General features: G+C 40.0%; 1 protein-coding gene across 2 annotated transcripts in view; it reads right to left on the minus strand.

Annotated features, from left to right (window-relative positions):
- TBCD (tubulin folding cofactor D) overlaps nucleotides 1–26898 on the minus strand; it is a 204487-nt gene that overhangs the window by 159030 nt on the left and 18559 nt on the right. For both annotated transcript variants that reach the window (XM_075014908.1, XM_075014907.1), the window contains exons 8-11: nucleotides 25888–26020; nucleotides 12048–12093; nucleotides 7043–7175; nucleotides 3202–3350 (exon numbers count right to left, since the gene is read on the minus strand). In XM_075014908.1, coding sequence (XP_074871009.1) covers nucleotides 3202–3350; nucleotides 7043–7175; nucleotides 12048–12093; nucleotides 25888–26020 — 461 coding nt within the window. The remainder of the gene's footprint in view (nucleotides 1–3201; nucleotides 3351–7042; nucleotides 7176–12047; nucleotides 12094–25887; nucleotides 26021–26898) is intronic.

The following is a 26898-nucleotide window of genomic DNA, read 5'->3' on the forward strand; positions in this document are numbered from 1 at the left end:
GCTAACGTCCAAGCCCTCGATTTAATCACTGTAGGTTCAAGGTGAAATATCTGATCATGATTCTGTGGTGATATCTTCAGACCAGCTGGGGAGGGGAAACAGATCACAGTAGACGGATATCTACAATAAGTCTGATAGCCAATACTCTCTTGGCCAATAGAGGGTGGACTTGTCCCATCTGTACTTTTGACACCACCCTCAAGTTCAGAGGGATTTGTGGAAAGGGATAAAAGACATCTTGACTCCACTGAAACAGAAACAAGTTTGACATTGAACCTAGGTTCATGCCTCCTCTGGAGCAAAACTTGGACATTTGGTTTTTTTTCTCCATAGTGAAAAGATTTACTCTAGGAATCCCCCAATGAGCAAATATCAGCTCTACAAGGGACTTCCACAATAATCATTTGTGGATGGTCTACCCTGGTCTGCAATAAGATAAAAATATTCTGATGAACAAAGGATAAGAAAATAGCTGAAACAGAACTCTCTTCTCATATGTTCAGGTGGCAGATCCTTATGGCTCCCAGTCAAAGCACCAAGGCAACTTCTACTCATGGTATGCTCTCATAAGAAGGACCCCTAAATAAGGAAGAAAGAGAAAGGATAGTAGCAAAGAATTAAATGAACTAGGATAACCATGAATCTGAATCTATATCTGAAGGTATAGCAGACCATATCCAGCAGACAGGATGAAGTAGCTTCCAAAGGTTACATGATTGGAACTGATTCTGATGTGGCTCCTACAAGTCCAATCAAATTTGCTGATATGAAGCTATAACCATTTGCCAGAAAAGAAAGACTGGCATCTCCTGCTATATCTGGGCTATTTTCTTGGAAGGACAGTCAAGCATGTGTGACATGCCTAGCTCCTTTCTATCATCCATGGTTACCAGAATTGGATATCCCCCAGTCTCAAGAGACCATGAGTACATGCCCCTGAGAGGTAAAGAATCTACTCAGCTGGTCATATGGCAGCTGCATGACCGAACAGACCCACTTGAGAAAGACGAATCTTGGCTGCATTTGTCACATTTCAATCCTTTGGACTTTGCCTTCTACAAACTCTTTTGTCCGTTACTAAGCTGGACTGGGGTCTTAAGTAGGAGCTTCCCATTTATCTACATCCATTATTTTGGAGGTCTCACTTGCACGCATCCTTAAAATGCAAGTTGGGGCACCCTTTAGGTCTTTCTCTAGATGTCACTCACTGTTGAACACATCCTTTAGAATGTGGCACACATGCCCAAGCCAGGAGTACTTGCATGCTGACTATGCAGACCCATTTGAAAACCTCTGTGTTGGTGACTCTGTCCTTCTGGGAGATTCCAAAGATTGGACCAAAGCAACACACAAGAAAGTTGTTAAGTCTCTTCTCCTCGTGAGAATACAAGTCCACGTCTCACTCCCATACAAAGGTGTGCTGATAACACATATCCCATACACACAGACCACTGTAAGTTCTGCCAGTTTGCTGTTCTGCCATTCCCTTTTGTTCAGTCTAGACATTGCTGTGGCAGATTTTATAAAGTGGATGTAGAGTTCCATTTCAAGTGAAAGGTTGTCTGCAATAATAGATATATGTGACTTGTTCACCACTTCAAGTTCATAGTTGTTGATCTTGATGCTGGGTGCATCCTTACCCCAGGGCACAGTGTGTTAGTCTTTTTTAGGCTTATAGTAAGCTGAAAGTATTAGCAGGTTTTAGAAAAACTGTCTATTAGGTTTTGAAGATGAGCTTCTAGTGGGCTGTCACTGCTGTATCACCAAAGGGGAGATGTTGGCCTCCCAAGTCTTGGTTTTAGATCTGAGTATTGCAAGATTGAACAGCTCTCCATCAGTTCCTGAATGTAGGCAGATTCCCTCATTTGGGGAACCAAAAGCTTGTTTCAATAATAGGGAAAAGAAAACCCCAAACATAGATAGTAACAGAGAGTAAGCCGTGCGGCAAGTACACAACTATGCTTAACTCCACTACAAATCAGAGACTGAGCCACCATATCGGACTGTGCCATGCATGTTTTCACAGAAGGATCAAATCATGTTTGGAGGGACTATCAATGTTTTCAAAAACTACAAACAATATACTTCTGCTGACAAAAATAAAAAGCCTTTCTGAGATCAATGAAGGCTATGGAGAACCTTCTTGTTCTCTGCATTTCTTGTCTAGTTGTCTCTGAGAAAAAAAGTTAATGTCGGTAGTAGACCTTTTAGCTCTGAAGCCACTCTGTGGTTCAGGATAGATTCTGTCTGCCAGGATTTGATGTCAGTTCAGGACAACTCGGGCAAAGGTTTTTCCCATAATAGTAAGAAGGGAAATGCCATGAGTTATTACAGTTGTCACACTTGATTTCATAGAGACAGAGAGATAGCCATGTTAGTCTGCATTCTATCAAAACATTGATTTTTAAAGAGTGATGTTGTTGGCACTTCTCATGTCTTGTGTACATTTGCCTTCTTTCCAGCACAAGCAAAGCAACTCATGATGATGCTCCAGTAAAACATGTTTTCCACACTTTGTGACCTTTGCTGGTATGCAGTCTTTCCCAGGGGCCTTTCCTTTTGGAAGACTAAGCTCCTCAACAGCTGGTGCACTGGCTACTGTCCACTTGTCAAGTTATAAAACTCTAAGCTCCAACTACCCATTGAATCAGCCAGACTGTGACAGGACAACACTTTTATTGTCTGGAGGCTGCCCAGTTTTATGGCAGGCAGTGCTTGTCTACTGAGATACAATGATCTCTCCCGTCATCACTGACTGCCCTGACATTCAACTCTATTCCATGGCGTAAGAGCTTAGAACTGGTGATTGCTGCGTCCTGCATTGTGTCAGCACTCAAGGTGAAGCTTGAGTACCCCTCCAGGGCAGAAGCCTGGGCAGATGATATGGAGCCCCTGAAATGCCCATGTATCACGTTACTGGGTAAGACTGGACAAGTGCAGTTCAAATTAAAACCTCTTTTTACACATGGGAGTTTTTCCATTCTTGTTTATGGGAAAAGTGACATGCTGAAAACAATGGTAAAATTTTACAATATATGGTAAATACTGTCCAGTTATATGCAGATGCATCTTGTTACGATTTTCTCCATTACTTTATCAGCGGCTTTTGTAGCCATAATTCTTTCTTAAGTCCTTCCCATGTTGTTACCGGTTGTAATGCTCGCTGGCTAAACAAACAATTTCAATATGTGTCCAACACACCTATTACATTCTCAACCACTCCTGGAATGTCATATTCCTCTTCATCATCAACAGCTTGAGCAACAGCAGTAATTACTAGATTCTGTGAAACAGGAACCTGGGCAGACATCTGCAAATTGGCAGCCAAAGATCTGCAGCCACGTTGATACCTGTAAGAAACAAAGTTTATTTGCAATTTTTTGTCTAAGTTTGTTTCTGCCAAGTTGATTCTTAAAACACAGCATGTAACATCCTCAAAGTCATCTCTCAGTGTAGCACATTGTCACAGCAGTATTTTTTATCTACTGTGGAAAAAAAGTTTTAGTACTCAAAAGAATACCATATATAAGTACATATAGAACTTGGGTTTTCATAGTACCTTTGCTGTGAGCTATCAGTTTCCATGAGCAAATCAGATTCATTTTGGCTTAGTACTTGGATGAAAGACCTCCATTGAACAACTAATTGCTTCAAAAAATATAGTAACAGAGAGTAAGCCGTGCTAGTCTATACACTATCAAAACAAAAAGCAGTCAAGTAGCTCTTTAAAGACTAGCAAAATAGTTTATTAGGTGAGCTTTTGTGGGACAGACCCGTCTGTCCCACGAAAGCTCACCTAATAAACTATTTTGCTGGTCTTTAAAGTGCTACTTGACTGCTTTTTGTTTCAAAAAATATGCTAGAGATTCAGTAGGTAGCATCCATCCTTCTATGGCTATGTATATGCTATGAGCTTGTAGTGTGATTCCCAATATGCATACATGCACTTGCAGCTCAGTGAGACTTATCACAAGTATAAGTAACAGTACAGCCTCAGTACCATAAGCAACAGAGAAAAAGCTTAGCCATGCTGAGTTCACACCAACAGGTTGGGAAAGGTGTGTATTCAGCACACTTAAACTGTGTCACTTCTGCCCATGATACCAGAGCTACACTACTAATTACACTCATCATAGTGTAAGTATGTGTATCCTAGCCGGCAATCACTTTCCTGGTGCACGGTGTAAGCAGCCTATGACAACAAGAAGTCAACATTCCTGCGCAGCACAAAGAAGCACTGTATCATCTTTTAGATACGATGCAAATAACAGGTTAAATGCAGTAATTATTTTCCATGTTTAAATTCCTCAATGTCCCTGCTTCTCTCTCAGCAAGCACTATTCCTCATTTGGACTCTGAACTCCTCTAATCCTCCTTTCCTTCAAACTTTCACTAATCAAGCTCTCTACGCTTTTCCAAGTCCCTGTAATGAAATATATGCCATACAACCTCCTTCACCTTTTCCCACGACCACACCTTACATTAAAAAGCATGCAAATTCAAGAAAATTTGAGAGCTTATTACTTTCTCCTTTTCGCCTCCATTTACTTTTTAAAAATCACACATTTTCTTAACCAGACTTAAATTTTTGAGAAAGAGATGACGTCGTTTTGATGGCTGTACACCATGATAGGAAGAATAAATAATAACTTAATAATAAATAAGAATAAATAACAATTAAAATTAAGCTTGCATGTCGCCTATACAAAGAACAATTAGTAAATTCCAGAAAAATTCCTGAAAAAATGCAAATTACATGACTAATTTCTGCCTCAAATTCCCCATCTCAGCACATGTGGACATAGTATTTATTAGTACTTCCTACACTAGATTTCAGCATACTGTAAAGCAACTGCAAGATTCTACCTCACATATAGATCTAGCTAGCAGTATGAGAAGTGATTCCTATGTGAGTTTTGTCCATTAGTTTACATTTATTTATCAAAGTAGCTTTTGTTAGGAATTTGCTCAACAAATGCAACTCATTGTAAATAACATAAAGATACTCAATATAGAAAAAGTTGAATTCCAAACTCCATTCTAATCTTTAGTTAGTTGCTCAAAGTTTTCTGAAATAAGTTTCTTTTCGCATTTATTTTCTATGCTTGTTCTTAACTGTACTGCAACTCCACCTTTTCACTTACTGAAGCACACACACAAGTTTTTCCCATATTTTTAATAAGAAAGTTTATACTCCAATATCTCACATAACTGAAGTTTCAAAACTTGGTTAGCTTTGTATTTCATAGTGCTTGAAAACTGTGTCAAATGTGAGGAAAAAGGTACCTTACCAAGGACATGTATACTGTGGACATGTATACTAGAAATTTTCCATTTTAGTCACTGCATTTTATTACCATTAGAGGTTAGACAGAAGTTCGCCTAGGTAAGAGCTAAACAGTAATACTAAATAATGAAATTATCAATGGCCAATATGATTACATACACTACGTAACTGACAACTTTTTGTACTCTCAGATAAAAGCAACACAATAATTAATATTATTATGAGAGTTAAGTGTTTGCACTTAATGAAGAAAATAATGCAATAACCTCTAGCACATCCAGGGTGAAAATGAAAACAAGTAGGATTAAATTCTGCCCTTGGATGTAAAATTTCCAGCTCCCATCAAATTCCAACGGTAGGGTAAGATGGCAGTTTTTGACCCTTCCCACTGAAAGCAAATTCTTAAGATTGTGAAGAGGAAAGATATCAAAAAGGAAAATTGATTAACTCAGAATTTTAAAATGTATTAGACTAAAATAAAGTTGAAAATAAAGTTTTCATCTATGGCAGACACTGAAAAGATTTAGTTCTTAAAAAAATAAAATCTTAAGACAATTTACTCAATGTCATGACTACCACCATTTGTGCAACTTAGAAAAAACACAATATGCAATCAAGTGAAATTGTTTAGCTTGTTTTTAGCAGCAAGGGGGAACATTCTACAGCTAGAAAGAATTTCCTAACCCTAGGGACATTCTCAAAGGTGAAAGATACAATCCAAAATGATAAAAATAGCTGACAAGGAAGCCTATAATTTTAAAATATCAGTGCGAGAAATCTGAAAAAAAAGAGTCTGCCCATTGGCAATGAATAAAACAAGTCACCAGAGAAAAGGTAACAATAGCATTTGGTTGAAGTGATAAACTAAATAATGCAGGTTTATGAATAGGTTTTTCTCCAAATAGGCACTACATTTGATCAGGGAATAAGAATTCTGTGATACTGGGCATAACTTCTGTACTAAGCTAAACTAAAAATCAACCTTGGTGATGAAGCCACTACGTTTCCACTTTGTAACACATTATAAAATGGAGAACTTTTCTGTGAATATATTTAGGCTTGCACTACATGTAACAAAAATTGCACGTCACAAGGCTTTATTTACACTGAAATCCACTATCAAAACAAAAAAGCAGTCAAGTAGCACTTTAAAGACTAACAAAATAATTTATTAGGTGAGCTTTCGTGGGACAGACCCACTTCTTCAGACCATAGCCATACCAGAACAGACTCAATATTTAAGGCACAGAGAACCAAAAATAGTAATCAAGGAGGACAAATCAGAAAACCTTGATCATTTTTTTTCTGATTTGTCCTCCTTGATTACTGTTTTTGGTTCTCTGTGCCTTAAATATTGAGTCTGTTCTGGTATGGCTATGGTCTGAAGAAGTGGGTCTGTCCCACGAAAGCTCACCTAATAAATTATTTTGTTAGTCTTTAAAGTGCTACTTGACTGCTTTTTTGTTTTGATAGTATATAGACTAGCACGGCTCCCTCTCTGAAATCCACTATGTAATTGCTAAGCTAAATATGGAACACGTTAAATCCAAGCAAAAACAAGAAGTTACTCAGAGCGCAACAAAGCAAAAAAACTGTTGTATTTAAGTAACAAATGAAGTATATCTGACTGAACATTTAAACTAGACAATCTTGTAATCCAGTTAACATGTACAGTTTTATTACTTATCCATATCTATACAAGTGAATTGGAATTTCAAAATGCATGTAAGTCTGCTCTCTCTTTTTTCAACTAACCTCCACTTTGCCACCTTTGATTTTAGAAATGTCAATCCAAGTCGTTGAACAAGCTTCACTCCTAGTTTACGAAGAAGCGTCTGGTTGCTTTCGGACAGCTTGCAATTATCAAGGCATTCGAGTACAGTAGAAGCTGTAGAGGGGAAAAGGAAATGTGCTGAACAAAAATGTTTCTCTTATAAGTTCAGTCTTATTTACAAGGTCTATATCTAAACCATCTACCTTACTGCCCTATATTGCTGCCCATCAATATCATGAAACAATAAATGTTTAGAACATAATAAGCATCTATACTATTTATAAAAGGAGAGCTGTCTGTCAATCTCATTGTTTAATGGCACAAAGTGGGAGATCAGCCGGCCCCTCCACTCCCCTCATGAAGCACAGAAGGGGAATGGAGAGTGGGATGGGGGCTCCCACTGCCAAGCCCCCCTGGAGCCCCCCCTCTGTGGCACAAGCCTAAGGCCAAAGCACCACCTCGGTGGCCACTGCAGCACAAGTCCCCACCATAGTGTTGGGGCTGGAGCCTGTGCAGCGCAGGGCCGGAGCCACAGCATGGACCTGGGATGGTAGGTGCGGCATGGGGCTGGAGCCCCACCTGGAACCTCTCCACAGAGCAGGGCTGGGGCCAGAGCCCCCCTATAGCCTCTATTGTGGCACAGGGCTGGAGCCCCCTCTGCAGTGCAAAGCTGGGGCCAGAGGTGCCCTGGAGACCTCTCCATGGCATGGGGCTGGGGACAGAGACCCCCTGCAGCCCTCTCCACAGTGCAGAAGTGCTGCAGAACCTGCTGCAGGTTGGTTTCTCTCCCCCTCCCCCATGGGCTGGGGATGGGGGTTCTGGCCAGGAGGAAGGGTTCAGGAGCAAGCTGGGGGTGGGTGATTGAGGTCCGGCTGGGGGGGAGGATGCAGGAGTGAGCTAAGGGTGGGCAGTCTGGACGAGAAGAAGGGTGCAGGAATGAGCTGTGGTTTGGGGATTTGGGCGGCAGGTAAGGAGCAGCAGTGGGTGGGTGGTTCAGCAGAGGGCTGTAGGTGAGAAATCTGGGTGAGGAGGAGGGTGCAGCAACTGGCTGAGGGTGGGGGTCTGGGCAGGAGGAGGATGTAAGAGCAGAGTTGGGTGGTCTGGGCAGGATGAGGGGGCAGGAGCAGGCTGGGTGAAGGGAAGGTGCTTATCTCCCTGCAGTGGTTTTGCTGCCCCTTCCCGCAGCTGGTGGTGGCCCCCTGCCCAGGGCCTGCAGCAACTCTGCACTCCTGGCTGGCCAGGCTCCCTGCCCAGGGTCGGTAGCAGCTCTGCATCCCTGGTGAATGGGGCTCCCTGCCCAAGGCCACCAGCAGATCCTGGCCAAATGAATCATTTGGCTGTAGCTGCCACAAAGAGGTGGCCCTGCTAGTAATTATAATAAAGGTGGCCTGATGGTTTAAACACGGACTGTGATCCAGTAACCCCAAGTCCTAAAACCTGGTTCCATTACTAACTCACTTTGGCTTTGGAGGAGAAAAAAAATTTATATTTATATACATATATAAAATATGGATTTTTTTTTGTTAAGGGTCAGGACTGCACTTGAGAGATCTAAGTTACATGCCTGGGTCCACCACAGATTTCCTATTTGACTTTAAGCAGGACAGATAATCCCTCTGTGTCCCTGGTTCTTCATTCTCATTCACAAAAGAAAAAGTTAAAGCCTATGTTCCAGGAGAGTTAGGTAGCAAAATTCATGATTATTTATGCTTTGAAATCCTCATCTTATGGTGTGATTGAGGTGCAAATCTCTTATTATTACTATTTAACCATGCTGCAACAATTTCCCCATTGATGAAATAGGGTGAACATTACTTACTCACCTCCCAGGGAAAGCACAAAACATTAATTTTTAAAACATATGTTAAGAACCTTGAACATGAAAACCACTAAGCATTATTAATGAGTGATCAGAGAACAGGACAGCCTGTAATTCTAATCCTGGTTCCCACGCAGCCTTCCTCTGTGTCCCCAAACAAGTCATCCATTTTCCCTACATATAAATTGGAGAGAGTATCTTCTTCTCTTCCAAGAGAATTCAGTGAGGATTAATGTTTGTACAGCACTTTGAACATGAAAAGTGCTACATATGTATTACTGACCAAAATTATCTTTACAAGGTTTATCTTTAATCACTGATATACAGTACATGCATACAACTTTCAAAATCTGGTGGAAAGAGTGAGTTGAGGTAGGCTCATGACGTAAATACATAACTCAGCAGCCTCTCAGTCTGGTTAGCAGTTACCCAGGAGAGATTCAAGTGCCACTCACTTGATTTGAAAAGCAGCCCAGTAGCACTTTAAAGACTAACAAAATAATTTACTAGGTGATGAGGTTTCGTGGGACAGACCCACTTCTTCAGATCATAGCCATACCAGAACAGACTCAATATTTAAGCCACAGAGAACCAAACATAGTAATCAAGGTTGACAAATGAGAAAAATATAATCAAGGCAGAGGGCAGAAGGGAGGGGGTGTCAAGAATTAGACAAAGCCAAGTATGCAAAAGAGCCCCTATAATGAACTAGAAAATTCCCATCCCAGTTCAAACCACGTATTAATGTGTCAAATTTGAATATAAAACCTTGATCACTATGTTTGGTTCTCTGTGGCTTAAATATTGAGTCTGTTCTGGTATGGCTATGGTCTGAAAAAGTGGGTCTGCCCACGAAAGCTCATCGCCTAATAAATTATTTTGTTAGTCTTTAAAGTGCTACTGGACTGCTTTTTTCTGTTGATAGCATATAGACTAGCACAGCTATCTCTCTGTTACTATTCACTTGATTAGCAGTCCAATGGACATCTGGGTACATGTTTCCAGGTGCCCTTCCTCCATTGCTTTGCAGCCATGTTGCAACTGACTTCTGCCTTGGAGGGTCCTGGGAGCTGGTTGCCAGGGGTTCCTTCTGACTGTGCAGAGTAGAAGAGAGGGAAGGTTGGGAGATAGTGCAGATGTGAGGCTGTCCCCGCCACTGCTGCACCCATTGTCTACAAAGTGGAGGAGATGGGGGAGCAAGAAGATCAAGGCTGACGAGAAATAAGCTGTTTATGTCTGAACAAGCCTTCCAGGCAGTGAGTGTCTTAGAGAGACAGCACACAGTCCTGCAGAGATTCACCCAAAAGCTAGAATATTTTGTTTTTTTTTGTGTGTGTGTGTGTGTGTGTGCGCGCGCGCGCGCGCGCGCATGCGTGCCTATTTACCACACACACAGAGTCAGTCATTCACTCATCTCTCAACACATACTTGTATTATTGTTGATGTGACTTCTTGGCACTTGCTGCACATATATTCTCTATGTTATTCTTTCAAGGTGTGTTAGTTTAGTTTTTTGACTGGTCTATTTAATCTCAATTTTTATTTCTCTCCTTTACCTACATTATTCAAGTACTGAATTCTAAAATGACTATCCCGTCCTGGCTGGAGTAAATTGCCCTTATGGTAACTTTTCAGAAATATGTATTTTTGTTTCTACTGGTGACCCACATCCACATATTACCTCCGTGCACATTACAAAATGTATTCTGCTCACTGATGAGCAAAACTAGAAGGACTATCACTCTCAACATAAAGTTGTATGATTAAAGGTACTCAAGGTGGAGACTCCATTTTGGAGTACAAGTAAAAACAAAGCCTTTTAATATTTGCAACCTGACATGGTTCCTGAATGCTATGATATAGGACCCTACGAAGCAACTAATACAGGCAAGTAACTCTCTGTCATGCAGCTATCTGTCTTAATAAGGCTGTCCAATTATTTAAAAAAAATCACACTTCATGACAGTTTCAATTGCACTGTTAAACAATAACAGTTTGAATGCCATTTAAATACTTTTTGATGGGCAAGCACTTTCTCTTTAAGCAGAGCATTCAGGAGCCTGAATACTTTTGAGCTGGGTGGGAAGTACCCACTCCTTAGTCAGCAGCAATAGAAAGGCACCTGCTGCTCACTGACCCCTGCTCAGTTGTGACCAGGCAGATGGGCTGGAATGGAGTAAGGACATCCTGACATCAGCCCCTCCTGATACCCACCAGACTCTGCACACCAGACGGGCTCTCAATCCAGAACAGTTTGGCTGAGGTCATTTCCACAAGAGGCAGGGAAGAGGCAGGATCAGCAAAAGAGCAAGGCAGTCAGAGGAAGGGCACCCCCTGCCCTAGAGGTGTGGCACCTCCCTCAGCATGAGGCCCTGGTGTACAATTAACAATTGTTTTTAAAAAAAGTGTTAATTTGTTTTGAGTTAATCACATCCATTAACTATGATTAACTGACAACTCTAATTCTTACAGAATGTGCAACAAGAGTAAATATTTAAACATTACATTGGCCTACGTGTACTACAATTTAGTGTATTAGTCCTGTTTAAAAGTGGTTATATTTTAAAAAGATACCAACGCTTTGACCTAACACTGAGCGTTTCAAAACCCATATGTAATCTAGCCACATGTTTCTAATTTTCAAATAGCACAGAGCACCTATTTCTAGCACTGGAAAATTTCAAAATTATTTGTCTTAAAAAACACACATTTCCAATCACTTCTTTAATTTTACCATGGTTTTATTAGTTACTATTCAAGTGAAGAGAAATTACTGCTTTATCCCTTCTCAAAGGTCAGGATCGTTCCAGCTTTACAACTCCGTTAACAAGTCATCTCTAGCAATTCTAGGCAGAGAATGCTGAAATCATGTCAAAATTCAAGTTGGGAAACTTATGACAATTTTAAGGATGAATTTGTCAAGTCTGCAATCCCTTTAATAGCCCAACACAACTGATTTCAAGACCCAGGAAAATTTTCCCAACCACTGGTCCAGGATTAGTGATCAAAAAGAAGCCTATATAGTACAGGAGCCCAAGACCTCACACTGCAAGGCTCTGAAAGTGGACTACATAGTGTACTTCTTTTTTGAAAACAGTTTCTCCTAACTTCTTGAACTGATAATACTACCCCTTAAGCATAAATGTCACAGAATATATCAGCCTTACCATATGGTAAACAATCTTCTCTCTTGCCATGTTTAAATAACTGCGCCTAAGATAATAAATAAGGAAAAATGTTTTGAAACATGGTAATTACAACTTATAAAGCACAATTTACCAAGCTCACAGATCCAAAGCATTCCTCAGTGTTCTTGCAATATTACACTGTTCTTAACATAATCTACAGACATACAATATAATATGTTGTAATGCACATCAAAGAGTATATTTACACGGTAAACAAAGGTGTGGCTGCAGCATATATAAACATTTCTGACCTGGCTTTAATTTAATATCTTGGGCTGCTTCTACACTCTCACTCTTCTGTCAGAGGTGCCATTGTAAATGAGCCAATTGAAAGCAGGCTAATGAGGTGCTAACATGCATATTCAGCACCTCATTAGCCTAACTGCAGCCCCAAAAATTTCAAAGTGCAGATTTCGAATTGCAGATTAACAATGTAGATGGAGGGCAGCTTCAAAATAAGTCCCACACTTTGATATTCCCTTACTCCGATCTAGTTTTGTGGGAGTAAGGGAATGTCCAAGTGGGGGGCTTATTTCGAAGCTGCTCCCCTTCTACACTGTCAGTCTGCAATTCGAAGTCTGCACTTTGAAATTTGCGGGGCTCCCATTAGGCTAATGAGGGGATGAATATGCACGTTAGCACCTCATTAGCCTACTTCAAATTTCCTCATTACCATGCCACCTCCAATGAGGCATTGAGAGTGTAGAAGCAGCCTTGGATACAAACAGTAGTGAAGCTACAGCGGCAGAGACTTCAGTATGGACTAGCTTGTTAAGTACATATTGGGGGTCCCAGATGGGCTTTGTATCACCCATGCTGAGGCCAATGATGCCATGACTTCACTGGCTTCAAAAACATAGACAGATTGCAGTATAAATATATCCTAAGAAGCAAAACACACAACTTGCAATCACAGGAGAAGACGGCTGGGTGGGTCTAATGTAGTGTTAAGCCACATAAGTGCCCAGATGATGGGGGCAGTGGGTCTGGAGTGGCCCATGACTTAACTTAAGATATGTCTACATTTCAATTCAACACCACAGCTGGCCCATAGGAGCTGACTGAGGCTCATGGGGTTTGTGCTGAGGAGCCATCAAATTACAATATCGAGCAACCTTTCCAAAGCAGAGTACCGAAATTTGACCTTTATCTATGGTCCAAGTGCCGGTGACACTTTTTAAAGTCACTAATAGTCCTACTTACAACAGCTTCATTAATAAACAAATTAAGATGCTGAGATTTACCGTTTAGATGATGGTTGGTAGCATTGGCTGGCCTTTTGTTAATCCACAGGCAGCATGGCTTTGAGCAAGCTCCTGGCACCATGGGGACTAAGGGGCGGGGCTGAGCTCCCACCTCACATGCTAATGAACATTGGCTCACATGCTACTCTTGGCACCCGTACCAGGGGTTGCTGACCCCTGGTACAGACATTCAGGCATGGACTGCATTTACACTGCAATTTTACAGCTCTGTGGCCTTGAGAACCCAACTCAGCTGATAGGGACCAACTGAAGGTGTTTCATTGAGGTGCAGACATATGCTTAGACAGCCGGGGGACCTGTCTAAATTACATCAGTCTCCCTAGGACATACAATGTGCCATAACGCTGCACTTAATCTGGGCAATTCTGTATACTGTAGCTCCATCCCAATCCCTCCCTTATCACTCCCTATGTCAGGGCTTGAAGGCAGTTTCTCAGAAGCAACCTTACAACTATCTTCCACATTGACTGCATCAGAGGAATTCTTCTCCAACACCCAAGACTTTTAGAGACCTTTTACATTGCTCTGACCCTTTTTCCCCAGGTATAAATGGGCCAGAGCCAGAGTAAGGGTTTCAGTCATAATCTCTTTCCTAGTATTAACAAAAGAAAATTAAGATCTTGGTAATGCTGATCACATAAGAGACTAAAAATTCCACGTTCTGGCAGCACATCATCTGTATAAGCAAAGCACATTATACATTATTGGAGTAATTTACAAAAATACTTTATCCTTCTGCATAAAAGACAAAACAGTCTATGTATCTTCACACACTCCAAATGCCTTGTTTTTAGGATGTAATTTGATAATCATGGAACCTTCGCTCCCTGAACATATACTATGAGCTGAAATGATGAAATATGAGCTGGGGCCAGAGGACAATTTCTAAAGGAAAACAAAATCAGTCTGTTGTAAGCCAAGCCACCATAAATATATATTGCAGTCCACATTGTGCTGTCTGATATCCATTTGGGGCTCCCATTAAAATTACGGGTATCACAAAACAGAATTGGCAAAAAAAGATGCTCAAGTCTTCTCAAAACAAGGTGCTATGCCAAATGACATGAAAAATTGGCTTGTCTGGGGAGCATAAGATCATTGCTTAATTACATTTCTCAGTATTTAAAAGCTTACAATAAATCCTACACTCACTCAATATTTTTAATACAATCTTGTTCTTTATCCTCTTCTGCTAGCTCCCTTACACCTACACTAACATCATAGATTTCACAGAATACCAGGACTGGAAGGGACCTCGAGAGGCCATCGAGTCCAGCCCCCTGACCTCACGGCAGGACCAAGTACTGTCTAAACCATCCCTGACAGGCATCTATCTAATCTGTTCTTAAATATCTCCAGAGATGGAGATTCCACAATCTCCCTTGGCAATTTATTCCACTGTTTGACCACCCTGACAGTTAGGAACTTTTTCCTAATGTCCAACCTAAACTTCCCTTGTTGCAGTTTAAGTCCATTGCCTCTTGTTCTATCCTCAGAGGCCAAGAAGAACAAGTTTTCTCCCTCCTCCTTATGACACCCTTTTAGATATTTGAAAACCGCTATCACGTCCCCCCTCAACCTTCTCTTTTCCAAACTAAAACAAGCCCAATTCTTTCAGCCTTTCTTCATAGGTCACGGTCTCTACACCTTTAATCATTCTTGTTGCTCTTTCCTGGACCCTCTCTCATTTCTCCACATCTTTTTTGAACTGCGGTGCCCAGAACTGGACACAATACTCCAGCTGAGGCCTAACCAGCGCAGAGTAGAGTGGAAGAATGACTTCTCGTGTCTTGCTCACAACGCACCTGCTAATGCATCCCGGAATCATGTTTGCTTTTTTTGCAACAGCATCACACTGTTGACTCATATTTAGCTTGTGGTCCACTATATCATATTAATAAATTCTACGTGATTCAGTATGTCCAGCTTTAGGGTCCAAACTCATCACAAATTTATATGGAAAATAAGCCAAATCTTGCATATTATGTTTGTTGTCTGTCCATCTGTTTGTTTAGGCAAGGTTCTACCATGCTCCCCCCTGCACCACGTGGGCCACAGTCCCTCCCTCACCCAGCGCAGGGCGCTGGCCCCCACAGAATTGCACCAGCCCCTCCACCACCTAGCACAGGGCCCAGCCAGCCCAGCCCAGCCCCCCCATGGAGCTCCCTCACACCATACCAGCCCCAGCCCCTCCTCCAGCCACCATGGGGACCAGCTCAGCCTCCCCCAATGGAGATCCTCCCCAGTCAGCACAGGGCTCAGCCCAGCCCCCCCAAACACACCATGCCAACCCCAGCCCCAACCCCAGCCAGCGTGGGGCCTGGCCCAGACCCCATCAGAGCTCCTCCCCCAGCCACCGCAGGACCTGGCCCATACACTTTGGATGTGCATTACAACAAGATTCTGTCTAGAACTTTCTTCCAGCCCAACTGCTGCTTGCAAGCAGAGCTGCAACTGGGCCTCTAGTGTATATAAAAACTACAGTAATTTTTGTCAGAATGCTGAATTTCTCCAACTTTTTCTGAAATCAAGAGAATTTTATTCCTCAGAAATCAAAGCTAATATAGGAGAAAAGGACTCTACTAGTTTCAATCAAAATTTTTTTTATTTCTGTTGCTACAAGTTCAGCAACTGACGTTCATGAATCTCTTCAACCATAAGTGTCACGATACACATTTCAGATTTAACATCTGTGGGGAAGATTGTCCTATATGGCATAGCAAAAGCTGCGGGTGGTTGGAGCTGTTTGTTTAAGCCATTTAGTAGTGGTTCTCAAGTCGTTTACCACTATCACCCACATACACAACCCACAGTGTGTTAATGTGGGCTGCATCCAATACAACCTGTATGGCCCTGAGGATGTCACATGTGCAGTAGTGTGCTGTTTGGGCCACAGGCTGAGAACCTTTGACACATGTAGCAGTCACTGCTGTGTAATAACCTCCACTGTATTACAGGTCGTTTTGGATGAACAGGAGACCTGTTCGAGAAAATCACATCTGGAAAGCTGGTCAGCATACACACAAATTTAAAAGGTGTGGTTACGCCTGTCACGTTGTACAATATACACCTCTTCACGTATATTGCTGTATCCTGGGGCCTTTAGGATGGTAGCACAGAAAAAATGAAGGACACTATAATTTCCATTAAATGAAGGATTTAGTTAAGGCTTTAATAATCTACAACTCTTACACAGATGTCAATTGTTAAAAACAGAAAATGATGCTGTAACCAAAGTGTGTGTCATTCAATAAATATATATGATTCACTTTCCTATCTTACCAGTTTGCCCACCCACCAGTCACAAATGTCGATAAACCTTCTGAAAAATAAAAACACAATATTGACCCACATAAAATGAAATCTACTGTGTAAACAGAATTTGCCAGGGCATATTTAGAGCGACTGTTAAAAATCTCAACAGGATTAAGCTTCACTTCACATTACAATCAACAGAAAACTGCTTAAGCACAGCAAAGGTACCCAAAGAATTTCTCTGCACAATCTGTAAACACTCCTCTAAACATGCAAACAAAGATACTGTACAAAGTACCTTGTTTTTCTCTGAGGTAAATATGGCAAGAAGTTAAAGTAATAGGAATCCAGCCCTACCCTAGAAATATTTCCACGTATACACCATTTACATGCCTATGTCATTTCAAGTATAGTTTAAAAGCAACAAAAATCCCCTGAGGCTATGCACCTGTTTTTAGTTTGTTATTGAATTGTACTTCAGGATCCCAAATCAGCGTTTCTGATCACTGTATTACGCGCTACACAGTGGGCTTTGAAGATTTGTATCGGTTTATTTTATATTTGAATGTAGAGCTGCCATAGTGGGTCAGATTCTGATCTGTCTTGCCCAATATCCTGTCCCTGAGAGTGGTTTGTACCAGAGCTTACATAAATTCTAGGGAAATTTTCAAGCACACGATTGAGCCCTAAATAACTTAAGTAGTGGAAATGCTACAGACACACCTCTGGCTCTCAAAAAAGGAAGTCAGTAGCAACAAAGTTACCATCATAAACATTTTATAAAGGCACCAAATCTGTACAAAAATAATTGTTTTTCAAATACACAGTCCAATTCTGGTCAAACACCTATTGTAACAAACTAATTTAAGACTGCCCCTATGTTTACAAAAGAAGGCCTTCACAGCATGCTACTAAAGTTCATTTGATTGACACCCTGGCTGTGATACATCAACTGCCATCTACCAACAAGACCCCAGTACCCTGAGGAAGCCTTTCTCAAAGATTTTCGGCAGAATACTATACCCTCCGACCTTGCAGGGCCACAGAGCTCAGGCTGCAGCCCACACCTGACCATCTATACCACAATTACAGAGCCTCTTAGCCCAAGCCTAAGTCAGCTGGCACAGGCCAGCCATAGCTTTTATTGTGTGTGTACACACACACACACACACACACACACACACACACACACAGAGCAAATGTTAAAAGACTAACCCTGCGTCTACTGTAAGTATTGAGTTATTGGATCATTCAGTAAAAGGAGGTTAATTCACTATAATGACCAGTAATTAACAAATGAAGTAGTCATTGTAGTCAAGAGTACAGTGCACTATATAAAGAACATATTTTTCATGTCTACTCCCCTGCGTGGATTTTCTATGTTTTTTTATACACACACACACACACACACACACACCATATATATATATATATATATATATATATATATATATATATATATATATATATATATATATATATTCCAAAATACACTGCAAAATAATTATGTTATCTACACAGGGCTCTTTTTGAAAAGCGCCCAAAAGTTCCTGCTTGTACATAATGCAGTGACTCACCAGCTTAACAGGACTGGAAGCTATGAGTCTATAACACCAAGTTCCAAGCTTTGCACTGGCAACCACTCACTTCACAGAACAGCCTAAAAAAAACTAGCTATAGTCTTTGAGGCCCTAATGCTTTGGGACCGATTACAGGTGAGTGTCTCTCCCTCCATATCTGGTTTCATTAACTGATGGGCTGGATCACTACAGGTATCAGTTCCTCAAGTCTTTAGGACCAGTGCTGGAGCACCCAAATTGGGTGCTGTACCTAGAGATTCATCTTTCCTTGAGGTGTGCAGCAGCCTTGAGTTTAGTAAATGTTTGGACACAAAGCAAGCTTTTCCCTCACACCTCTTAACAGGACCAACACAAATCAGCAGCAGTGAAATTTCTACAACGTGAACAAACTGTTATTGTTTTTTAACATAACCACATGACAGCTAGTTAACAGATGTCCTATAAGTATTTTATGAAATGTTCATCCAGAAAGTTCATCTTTAAAATCTCTGTCCATCTAAAATGTCCAGCTTAACAGCTAGCAAGTTTCCACCAGATAAAATGGTCACAGCTGAAAAGCTACAGTTCATCAAAATAGGGTTTACTACAGTTGAACTTTCAAAAAAGAGACACCCCTTCTCAGGGGTGTCATCTGTATAAGTATCTACCAACTATCTGTCCTCTTTTTTGAAAGTTTAACTATAGTAACCCTAGTCAAAAGCCATCTAAAGATTTATTTTGCAAACATACAACAAACACAATACAGGGACTAGTAAAGTCTTCCACTAAATAGTTATGTTCCTGTAAAAGATGTTTCAGATAAATTTGTCTCTCCAAAGCAAACTAACACTAATATCACTTTCACCCAGCAATTATGCTTTAAGATGCCAGATGGAGAGAAATCCAAGTTGTGAAAGGTCAAAATAAATGTGCCCAACTTTCTTAGGTGCCCAATAGATCTTCCAGCAGAGCTAAGGAAACCTGGATTGATATTCCAGGTATTTCTGATATAAATACAAAACAAAACAAAAAAAATCCAGGCTTTCTTTATATATTGTAAAGAAACAAAAACAATGACAGGCCCAGTTTTCAAAGAAATCCTTTTTATATTACCACTAAACTTGAATTCCACAAAATTTATTTTCCAGGAGAATTTTTTAAATGCTTTTTAATTGCAATGTGGTCTTAAAAAAGTAACATCCACATTTTCTCCGGGCAGATAGGATTGGTTATTTACATGCATAAGGTACAGCGATGGACTCTGAACAACTCTGCAATCCTAGAGCAAATGTGAAAAATTAAATTTCACACCAATATAAGGAAAATGGAAAAAGAAAAGGGGGAAAAAAGATGAGGAAAGAGTGAACAGAGAGCAAGTAAGCTTATTTAGGTTCAATCTTCTCACCTTCAAGCAAGAAAAAGAGCAAGACACATAACTCTAAGAAACAATAAGCTTCCTATGAGTTCTATTCAGAAAAATTTAACATCGGTGACAATTTTTAAAGTAAGTTGCCCATGGATGCACCAATTAATCATAAAATTATGCCATGTTAATAAGAACATATAATATATGCCATCTTAACCAACCTGATGAAAGGTAAGTAATTATGCCACCTACAAATTAAAGAAAATTGTTGCTCTATGACTAATGATATGACTGTCAAGTTGAGTTCTGTTCTTTTAAGGTACAAACAAAAACTACCTTTAGTAAACATGAAGGAAAAAAAACACACATACATGCATCACATCGCCTTTCATACATATCCCAGTTAGGCCTGGCCTTTATGAGATGTTTGAATCAGTACTACTACCTCTGGGATATATTCTCCAAACTATACAAATCATCACTATTAAGGATGGCCTGACTGCTTGGCAACAAGCATGTCTTGCTGCCAAACAGGAGATGCAAGTTTGAAGCTATCCTCTGGCTGTAATAAACCAAAATGAGGAAGCATAATCACAGCCTTCAGAGAAGCCAAAAAAACCAGCATATTCTATCACTCTGGAGCAACCCCTAGAGGTCAAATGAATAATGTCCAGAATACTATCAGCTATCTCAGCCTCTGGGCTAGGTACTGTAATACAGACAAAACATTTTAAGATGAAAACCAGTAAGAATAATGGACATCAGTAAAACAAAAGACTATTTCATAAAATCACAGAAGACTGGAGCTCGAAGAGACCTCAGGTCACCCAGTCCAACTCCCTGCTCAAAGCAGAATCAATCCCAAATCAATCTTTCCAGCCAGTTCTGTCAAACCTCACCTTAAGAGCCTCCAAGGCTGGAAATTCCACCACTTCCCTAGGCAATGCATTCCAGTGCTTCACCATCCTCCTAGTGATTCCTAAATGAGTAAATGTACTATACGTTTAGTACATTAAATAAATTAAATTCAAATTATGTGTGTAATTTATGGCAAAGTAGCTATATTATTTTATTTTATTCCTCATGTAATTTCTGTTTGTCAGATAGAAAACTAGCATTTTTCAGGAATAGTTCAGAGCATTCACATCTATCTCTATGTAGCAAATCTGAACGTGCAGTTTAGTACACTAATGAAAAACTCCATATGTAGCATACTTTTATGCAGAGAGTGATGGAAACAGCTCAGTTTTCAGAAGTTCTCCACATTTTGAGCAACTGAAAGCTAAGCTTGTTATTTATCTATTTTTAAACCTTGCTGAATAAAGACTCCGTAATGAGGAAAACCTAAGGCAGCCTCATTAACTCACAATAGCATAATTATAAATCAGACAATAAAGCAAGAGAATAAGTGAACCTTTTACATTAAACAGTCCTTAAAATCATGTTCTCATGCAATATATTTTGTTAAAAGTTCTTGGTTTGCAGTATAAAATATTTCAATACCAAAATTTTACCACCAGGAATTGCTAAACTCCACACCACACTCAAAAGCTAATTCAAAGGGGACAATAATGTATGAAAAGTAGGTTATCATATTAATAAGGACATAGGAAAGAAATCCAAGGCAAAACAGAAGTTATAGTGTGTTGTCCCATTCAAGTAGTACACGGGTATAAGCAATACTTTAAAACTTTAGGGGGCGGGGGGATTATCTGCATAACTCATGTCCATGTTAACTACACAGAGGTCAAGAATTAGATTAGTTGAGCACATACAGATTTGAAAGACTACAACTTGAATATCTGCTGCCCAAGGCAACAAAGGCTTGGCAAGAAATTAAGCTAGCTTCTGATACTTGAAATTCTGAACTTCAAACTTATCACTGTGAAAACTCTTATGAAAAGTATAAGTAAATAAATTGTTGATTTGATTTGAGAAAGATAGGAAGGAAAATTGCTAAAGTGACAGCATAAAGTTTGAAAACTTCACTGTATCATGGAGGCAACAGAGATTTTCTGCAGTGAAGAGGCAAATGTTTGGAAAGACACATCAGTCTCTCCTCTCTCCCTTCATTCTCCTTACATTTGTGCTCCTTTTTTCTCTTGCCCTAAACAACTAAGCAATGTTCTTTTGTAAGATAAAATCCCTAAGATCAACAGACCATCCCAAAATTACTAATTGTCACATAATACAGGGTGAACCTCTCTAATCTAGCACCCTTGTGACCTGACCAATGCAAAATGAGAGAATTTACCAGACTACAGTAGTTCAGTATTGTCTAGCAGCATTGCCAGCACTTTCACTGTTTATTGGACTCAGGAGACATTTAGGGATAAATTACAGCTAAATAACAGAACAGAACACTGAGAGCCATGACTGGTGGCTGTAAACAAACTTCATGGGACCATAGGAAACTTGGCCACAGCCATGGTGAGTGGCCATCCAGCTAACTAAAAATCACACCAGATTATGGATGTTGCCAGATGAGAGTTCCAGATTAGAGAGGTTCAACCTGTACCAAAAATATTAAAAGAAAACTTGTCCCATGTTTACGCCAAACATTTATTAGTTGTGCCTCGGGGTCAGAAAGGACAGTGTAGCAGAGCTGTCTCTCCTCTGAGGCACAATTCATATGTGTGAAACCATTACCAAACAATCCTAGCACTATAGGCAGTTCTGAAAAATTCCCTGTTCTTAGATGCAAATAAATGTATTCTTCAGGTTTCCAAGTTTCATCAAATCACTGTGTAGGGCGTTTTATTTTTAATTATTATTCACATTTGTGTACTGTACTGAGTCACTTATAAAAAAAATTAAATAAGATTTAATAAGTTTCAATGCCCCAAGCTACCTCTGCATTATGTCATCTCTGTCACGCAAGAACTGGGAGTGCTACACCCTACAGCAATATCTAAAAGACTGCTTGATATAATGGCAGGTTTAAAAGGAAACCTTCAGACACAGATAATTTAGAATGCAGATATTTCAAATATGTTAGATGTTCCCATAAACAAATTTAAAATCATATTCTCATAATGCCGTTTTTGTGACATTGTGTATCCTAGAGAAATGCAAGATCATATATACATATGATACATTTTTAAAATGTTGCTTTTTAGTTATAGAAAAAGATAATAAGTTCTTAAAAAACAGCATCTGAAATACTACAAGCAGTGCTTCCTGCTAGAGCACACCTGTTGTGAAATGATGTATTACTGTCAGCAGGTGTAAAAAAACCAAGCCCCTCATTGGAATTTAGATGTGTAATGCATAGCGCATGTTTCAACAGGAATCATGACACAATACTGCCTGCTCCACTTAAAATGCTGAGTTAGATTAAACAGTAACATAACCAGGCACTGAAATTTAAAACCAAGAAGAGGAAAACTAAAGAGAAGCAAAGTAGAACTCTCCCATTTGTGTGTAATCAGTGGAGTATTACTATAGACAAGATTTTCCCCCACACAAAAAGAAAGTTTTTTGCAATAGGTGGAGGATTCACTGTTATCAGAATTGAAATTTGTACACTGCAGTGCACTGAAAGAATTTGTGCATTTCATTTTAATTCAAAACATTTTTGCCACCTCCAGGCTCACTGAATGCAAATTCCAAAGTATGACTCTGAAAAAGCATTTCTGTCATCACCCCAGTGATATTTATAAGCTAAGATTAGTTTGTCTCATTTGACAAGATTCTAGATGTAATGCATACACAAAAACTCACTATGTTAGGGACATCACACAATAGTTTTATACCAGAAGCAGCCCAGGAAAAGAACTGCCCCTCTCTTTTTTGAGATTATTAAAAAATCTCAGCGGTCACACACCAATGCTACATTTCATTCCATACATCCCCAGAAATGATTTACTGAATATAAGTTACACAAAATTCCAACTAGGATTAACAGGACAAAACGCATATTGCCTATCCAAGCAAGAGGCAATACCAGTATTTTGACTCATGATGATCTATACTTTGACTTACTTCACCAGGTGTGCATTATAAAAAATTAAGACTCCCTAAAATCGATTTCCTGAAAGAAATTACTCATTTACTTGTACTCTCTTCCTTTCAATTTCATTTGTTTCTCATTTCTATAATTGATATTAAAGGACAAGTTTTAAGGGCATTTTACACAATGCCAATAAGGGCTTGAATGAGAGCTACCAAACAGAAGACACAAATGACAAATTTTCCAAACAGTTGCTTCCTCCCCACAAGGGGAAGAAAATAAAATCATCATATCAAGCCTGTTGCTTCCAGGAAAATTAAGTCATACTCTGGTTTCGATTCTAGTTGTGAAGTGTTCACCTGTTTCGCTTACAACGCACTAATGAACAAGTGGATAAATCTAAAGCCAAATTCAAAGGAATGACAGCACACTAATGTAATATACGCCCTGCAGGTTTCATCACGTACTTCAGAACAACAAACAATGATGAAACAGTGTTCTAACTCTTTTGAAAAAGCACTGCAGTGCATATGGCACAATACCTCCTTTTCCTTGAACAAGGCTTAAAACAAGTTATTCTAAATATAGTTAGGGAAAACCAAAACTAAAATGTCAACTCAAGCACCAGCAACTTGCTTTTATGTTTAATAATACACAACAACAAACATATAGTGATGTTATTTAAGAGTGGCAAATTTATGTAAATTATGGAAATTCTCATTGCACGTTAGCAAAGCCTAAAACCAATTAAAACAAAAAAGCAGACAAGTGGCACTTTAAAGACTAACAAAATATTAAAACCAATTAGATTATGCAAGAACATATTGTATTTAACGGCACTCATGTTACTTCAACTTCAGTGAAAAGCTAACCAAAATACAATGCACTATTTTGGCGCTTTAAAAACATCACAATAAATGCCAGATTACAATATACTACATATTGTGAAGTGCTGCATCATGTACGTGTGTCATCCCCAAATTATCCACGTGTAATAAGGACAAACCAAAAACATGATCTTTATGACATCTTGAACATCTGTACATATCACACAGGTTACAATCACCCAAAAGATCATTGATTAAGAGAGTAATTATAATTACGCACTATACTAAATTAATAGACTACTCATAGGAGAAAATTTATTCTTTAATGTCAATCTTGGAATAAACTTTTTTGATTTACCAACAATTAGTACTACTTAATACAAGCAGTGCAATGGAGATAGGAAGAGCTGGAAAACAGACTAAATACAAAAATAATACTATGTAACATGCACTTAAAGAAAAAAACATTATACAAAAACACTCTAAATAAAATAGCCTGTTAAAAGCAGTTAAAATGTTATTCCAGAAGAGGTACAGGCTATTGAAACTCTAAGCCTTTCCATTTTGGAAATTGTCAATTAATAGCACTATTATGCCACTGTTTCAGCTTTTTTGTAACAAACTGGAAATAAATAGTGAATTAGGAAAAGACCAAGTATGTATTCAAATGTGTATGTTAAAAATTAGGTAGGGTACCCACTTTAATCTGTCAGTGGCAAAGAACAAGTCACCAGTGAGAGACCCTGCACTAAATCACATACTGTATTTAGAAGAATTATAGTATAAGAGCTCTCAACCTTTCTTCTTGTTGGGGCACCACTCAATAAAAACTTTTGGGCCCAGAGAGGGCAGGTGGGTGACCCTTGGGCATAGGCACAGTTGTACTTCTTTTTTGCGGGCAGGAGGGTGCAGGACAGGCGGGCTCCGACAAATTCTGCACAGCAGAGTCTAGGGAAGGAGCACCACCTCAACCCCATGACTCACCTCAGCAGGTCACCCAGGTTATCTAGGCTGCGGGGGGTTGCAATCAAAAATACAACTCAAAGACAGGACTTAGCAAAAGACTTGAAAACCACTCTCAGTGGAGTCAGCGGGTAGTTCGGGACTGTGTATGGGTGCGAGGGGGCTCTCAAGTGTGGCTCCCAGCTTGGGAGTCAAGGTTGGGACTCCCACGTTCAGCCCATGGCACATCTGGCTTGTAGGAGGTATGCGAGCTTCAGCCTCCCTACTTCCAGTATTGAGGACAGGAGGCTGCCAGTGCTAGCCCACTCTGCTCCTGCCTTTGTGGGGGGGGGCGGGATGTGTGTGTGTGTGTGGATATACTAGTTTGAGCCCCACCTGTTTCTGACTAGGGGTCGGTGGGGGGGGCAGGGGCCTCATGGCCCCCTGAAAGGGCTTGCAGACCCCCCTTGGGCTATGGAATGAGAAATGCTATTCCATAAAAACCCAAACAAACAATCTATTGGAAAAACACAATTCTGCAAGTTTTAAATATTTAACAGGCTAGTTAGTATCAGCAACAGAACACTATGGAACAAAACACATAAATGCTTGAATTGACTTGGATTATCTTTTATAGTATCAACACTTTTTACCAGGGCCTGAAGCATGCCATCCATTACAACAGTCCCCTCCATGGTCTGAAAGGAGGATTTAGATAATGTTGAAAGGGCCCAGTCCAAGAAGTCTGCCATTCTTTTTTGTTTGACATCAGGACGGGTAATAAACCTGTCACAGAAAAAAAACACTTCAAGTTATCCTTCCAGAGCAATCCAATTTGTATTTTCTTCTTTTTACCCAAACTGGTTTCTGTTCCTAAAGGCAACTGTCAAATGCACATTTTTGTCAGGAACATTCCAATTTCCAGATGTTTAACCTTGCCATTTTCAAAAGAAGTCCTAACCTAGCATATTTCATTTCTTTTATAACTGGTATACAACAGCCTCTAACTGGTATTTTTAAGAAAGGTATCAATTTAAATGTCATGAAATACAAATTATTAGGTTTTTCAGGAATCCCCAAAAAAGATGCTTTATATTATTATTCCTATTTCAATTTTATGAAAAGCCACTGCACTCAAATAAAAATGATCACCCTCTGCAAATTTGAAGAAATTTGCTCAAAAGATGCATTACTGCTCAGTATGAATCATGAGCAGCTTAGTCATGTTAGTCTTAGATATTTCAAGAAATATCTCTGTATTCGTAGTTCCTTTATTTAAGCATGTGAAAAACCTTTTATTTAATCCTCAACACACCGTAAGAGATATGGCAATGCAGTAAACTCTCTCATATTCAGCAGCCCATGACCAGGAGGGCTCAGACAAACTCTGCACAGCAGAGTCGAGGCAAGGAGCACTACCTCGACCCCATGACTCACCTCAGCAGGTCACCCAGATTGTCTAGGCTGCGGGGGGTTGCAATCAAAAATACAACTCAAAGAGAGGACGTAGCAAAAGACTTGAAAACCACTCTCAGAGGAGTCAGCGGGTAGTTCGGGGCTGTGTATGGGTGCGAGGGGGCTCTCAAGCATGGCTCCCAGCTTGGGAGTCAAGGTTGGGACTCCCACGTTCAGCCCATGGCACATCTGGCTTGTAGGAGGTGTGC

This window comes from Carettochelys insculpta, chromosome 20 (assembly GCF_033958435.1).
Source record: "Carettochelys insculpta isolate YL-2023 chromosome 20, ASM3395843v1, whole genome shotgun sequence".
NCBI classification, from domain to species: domain Eukaryota; kingdom Metazoa; phylum Chordata; order Testudines; family Carettochelyidae; genus Carettochelys; species Carettochelys insculpta.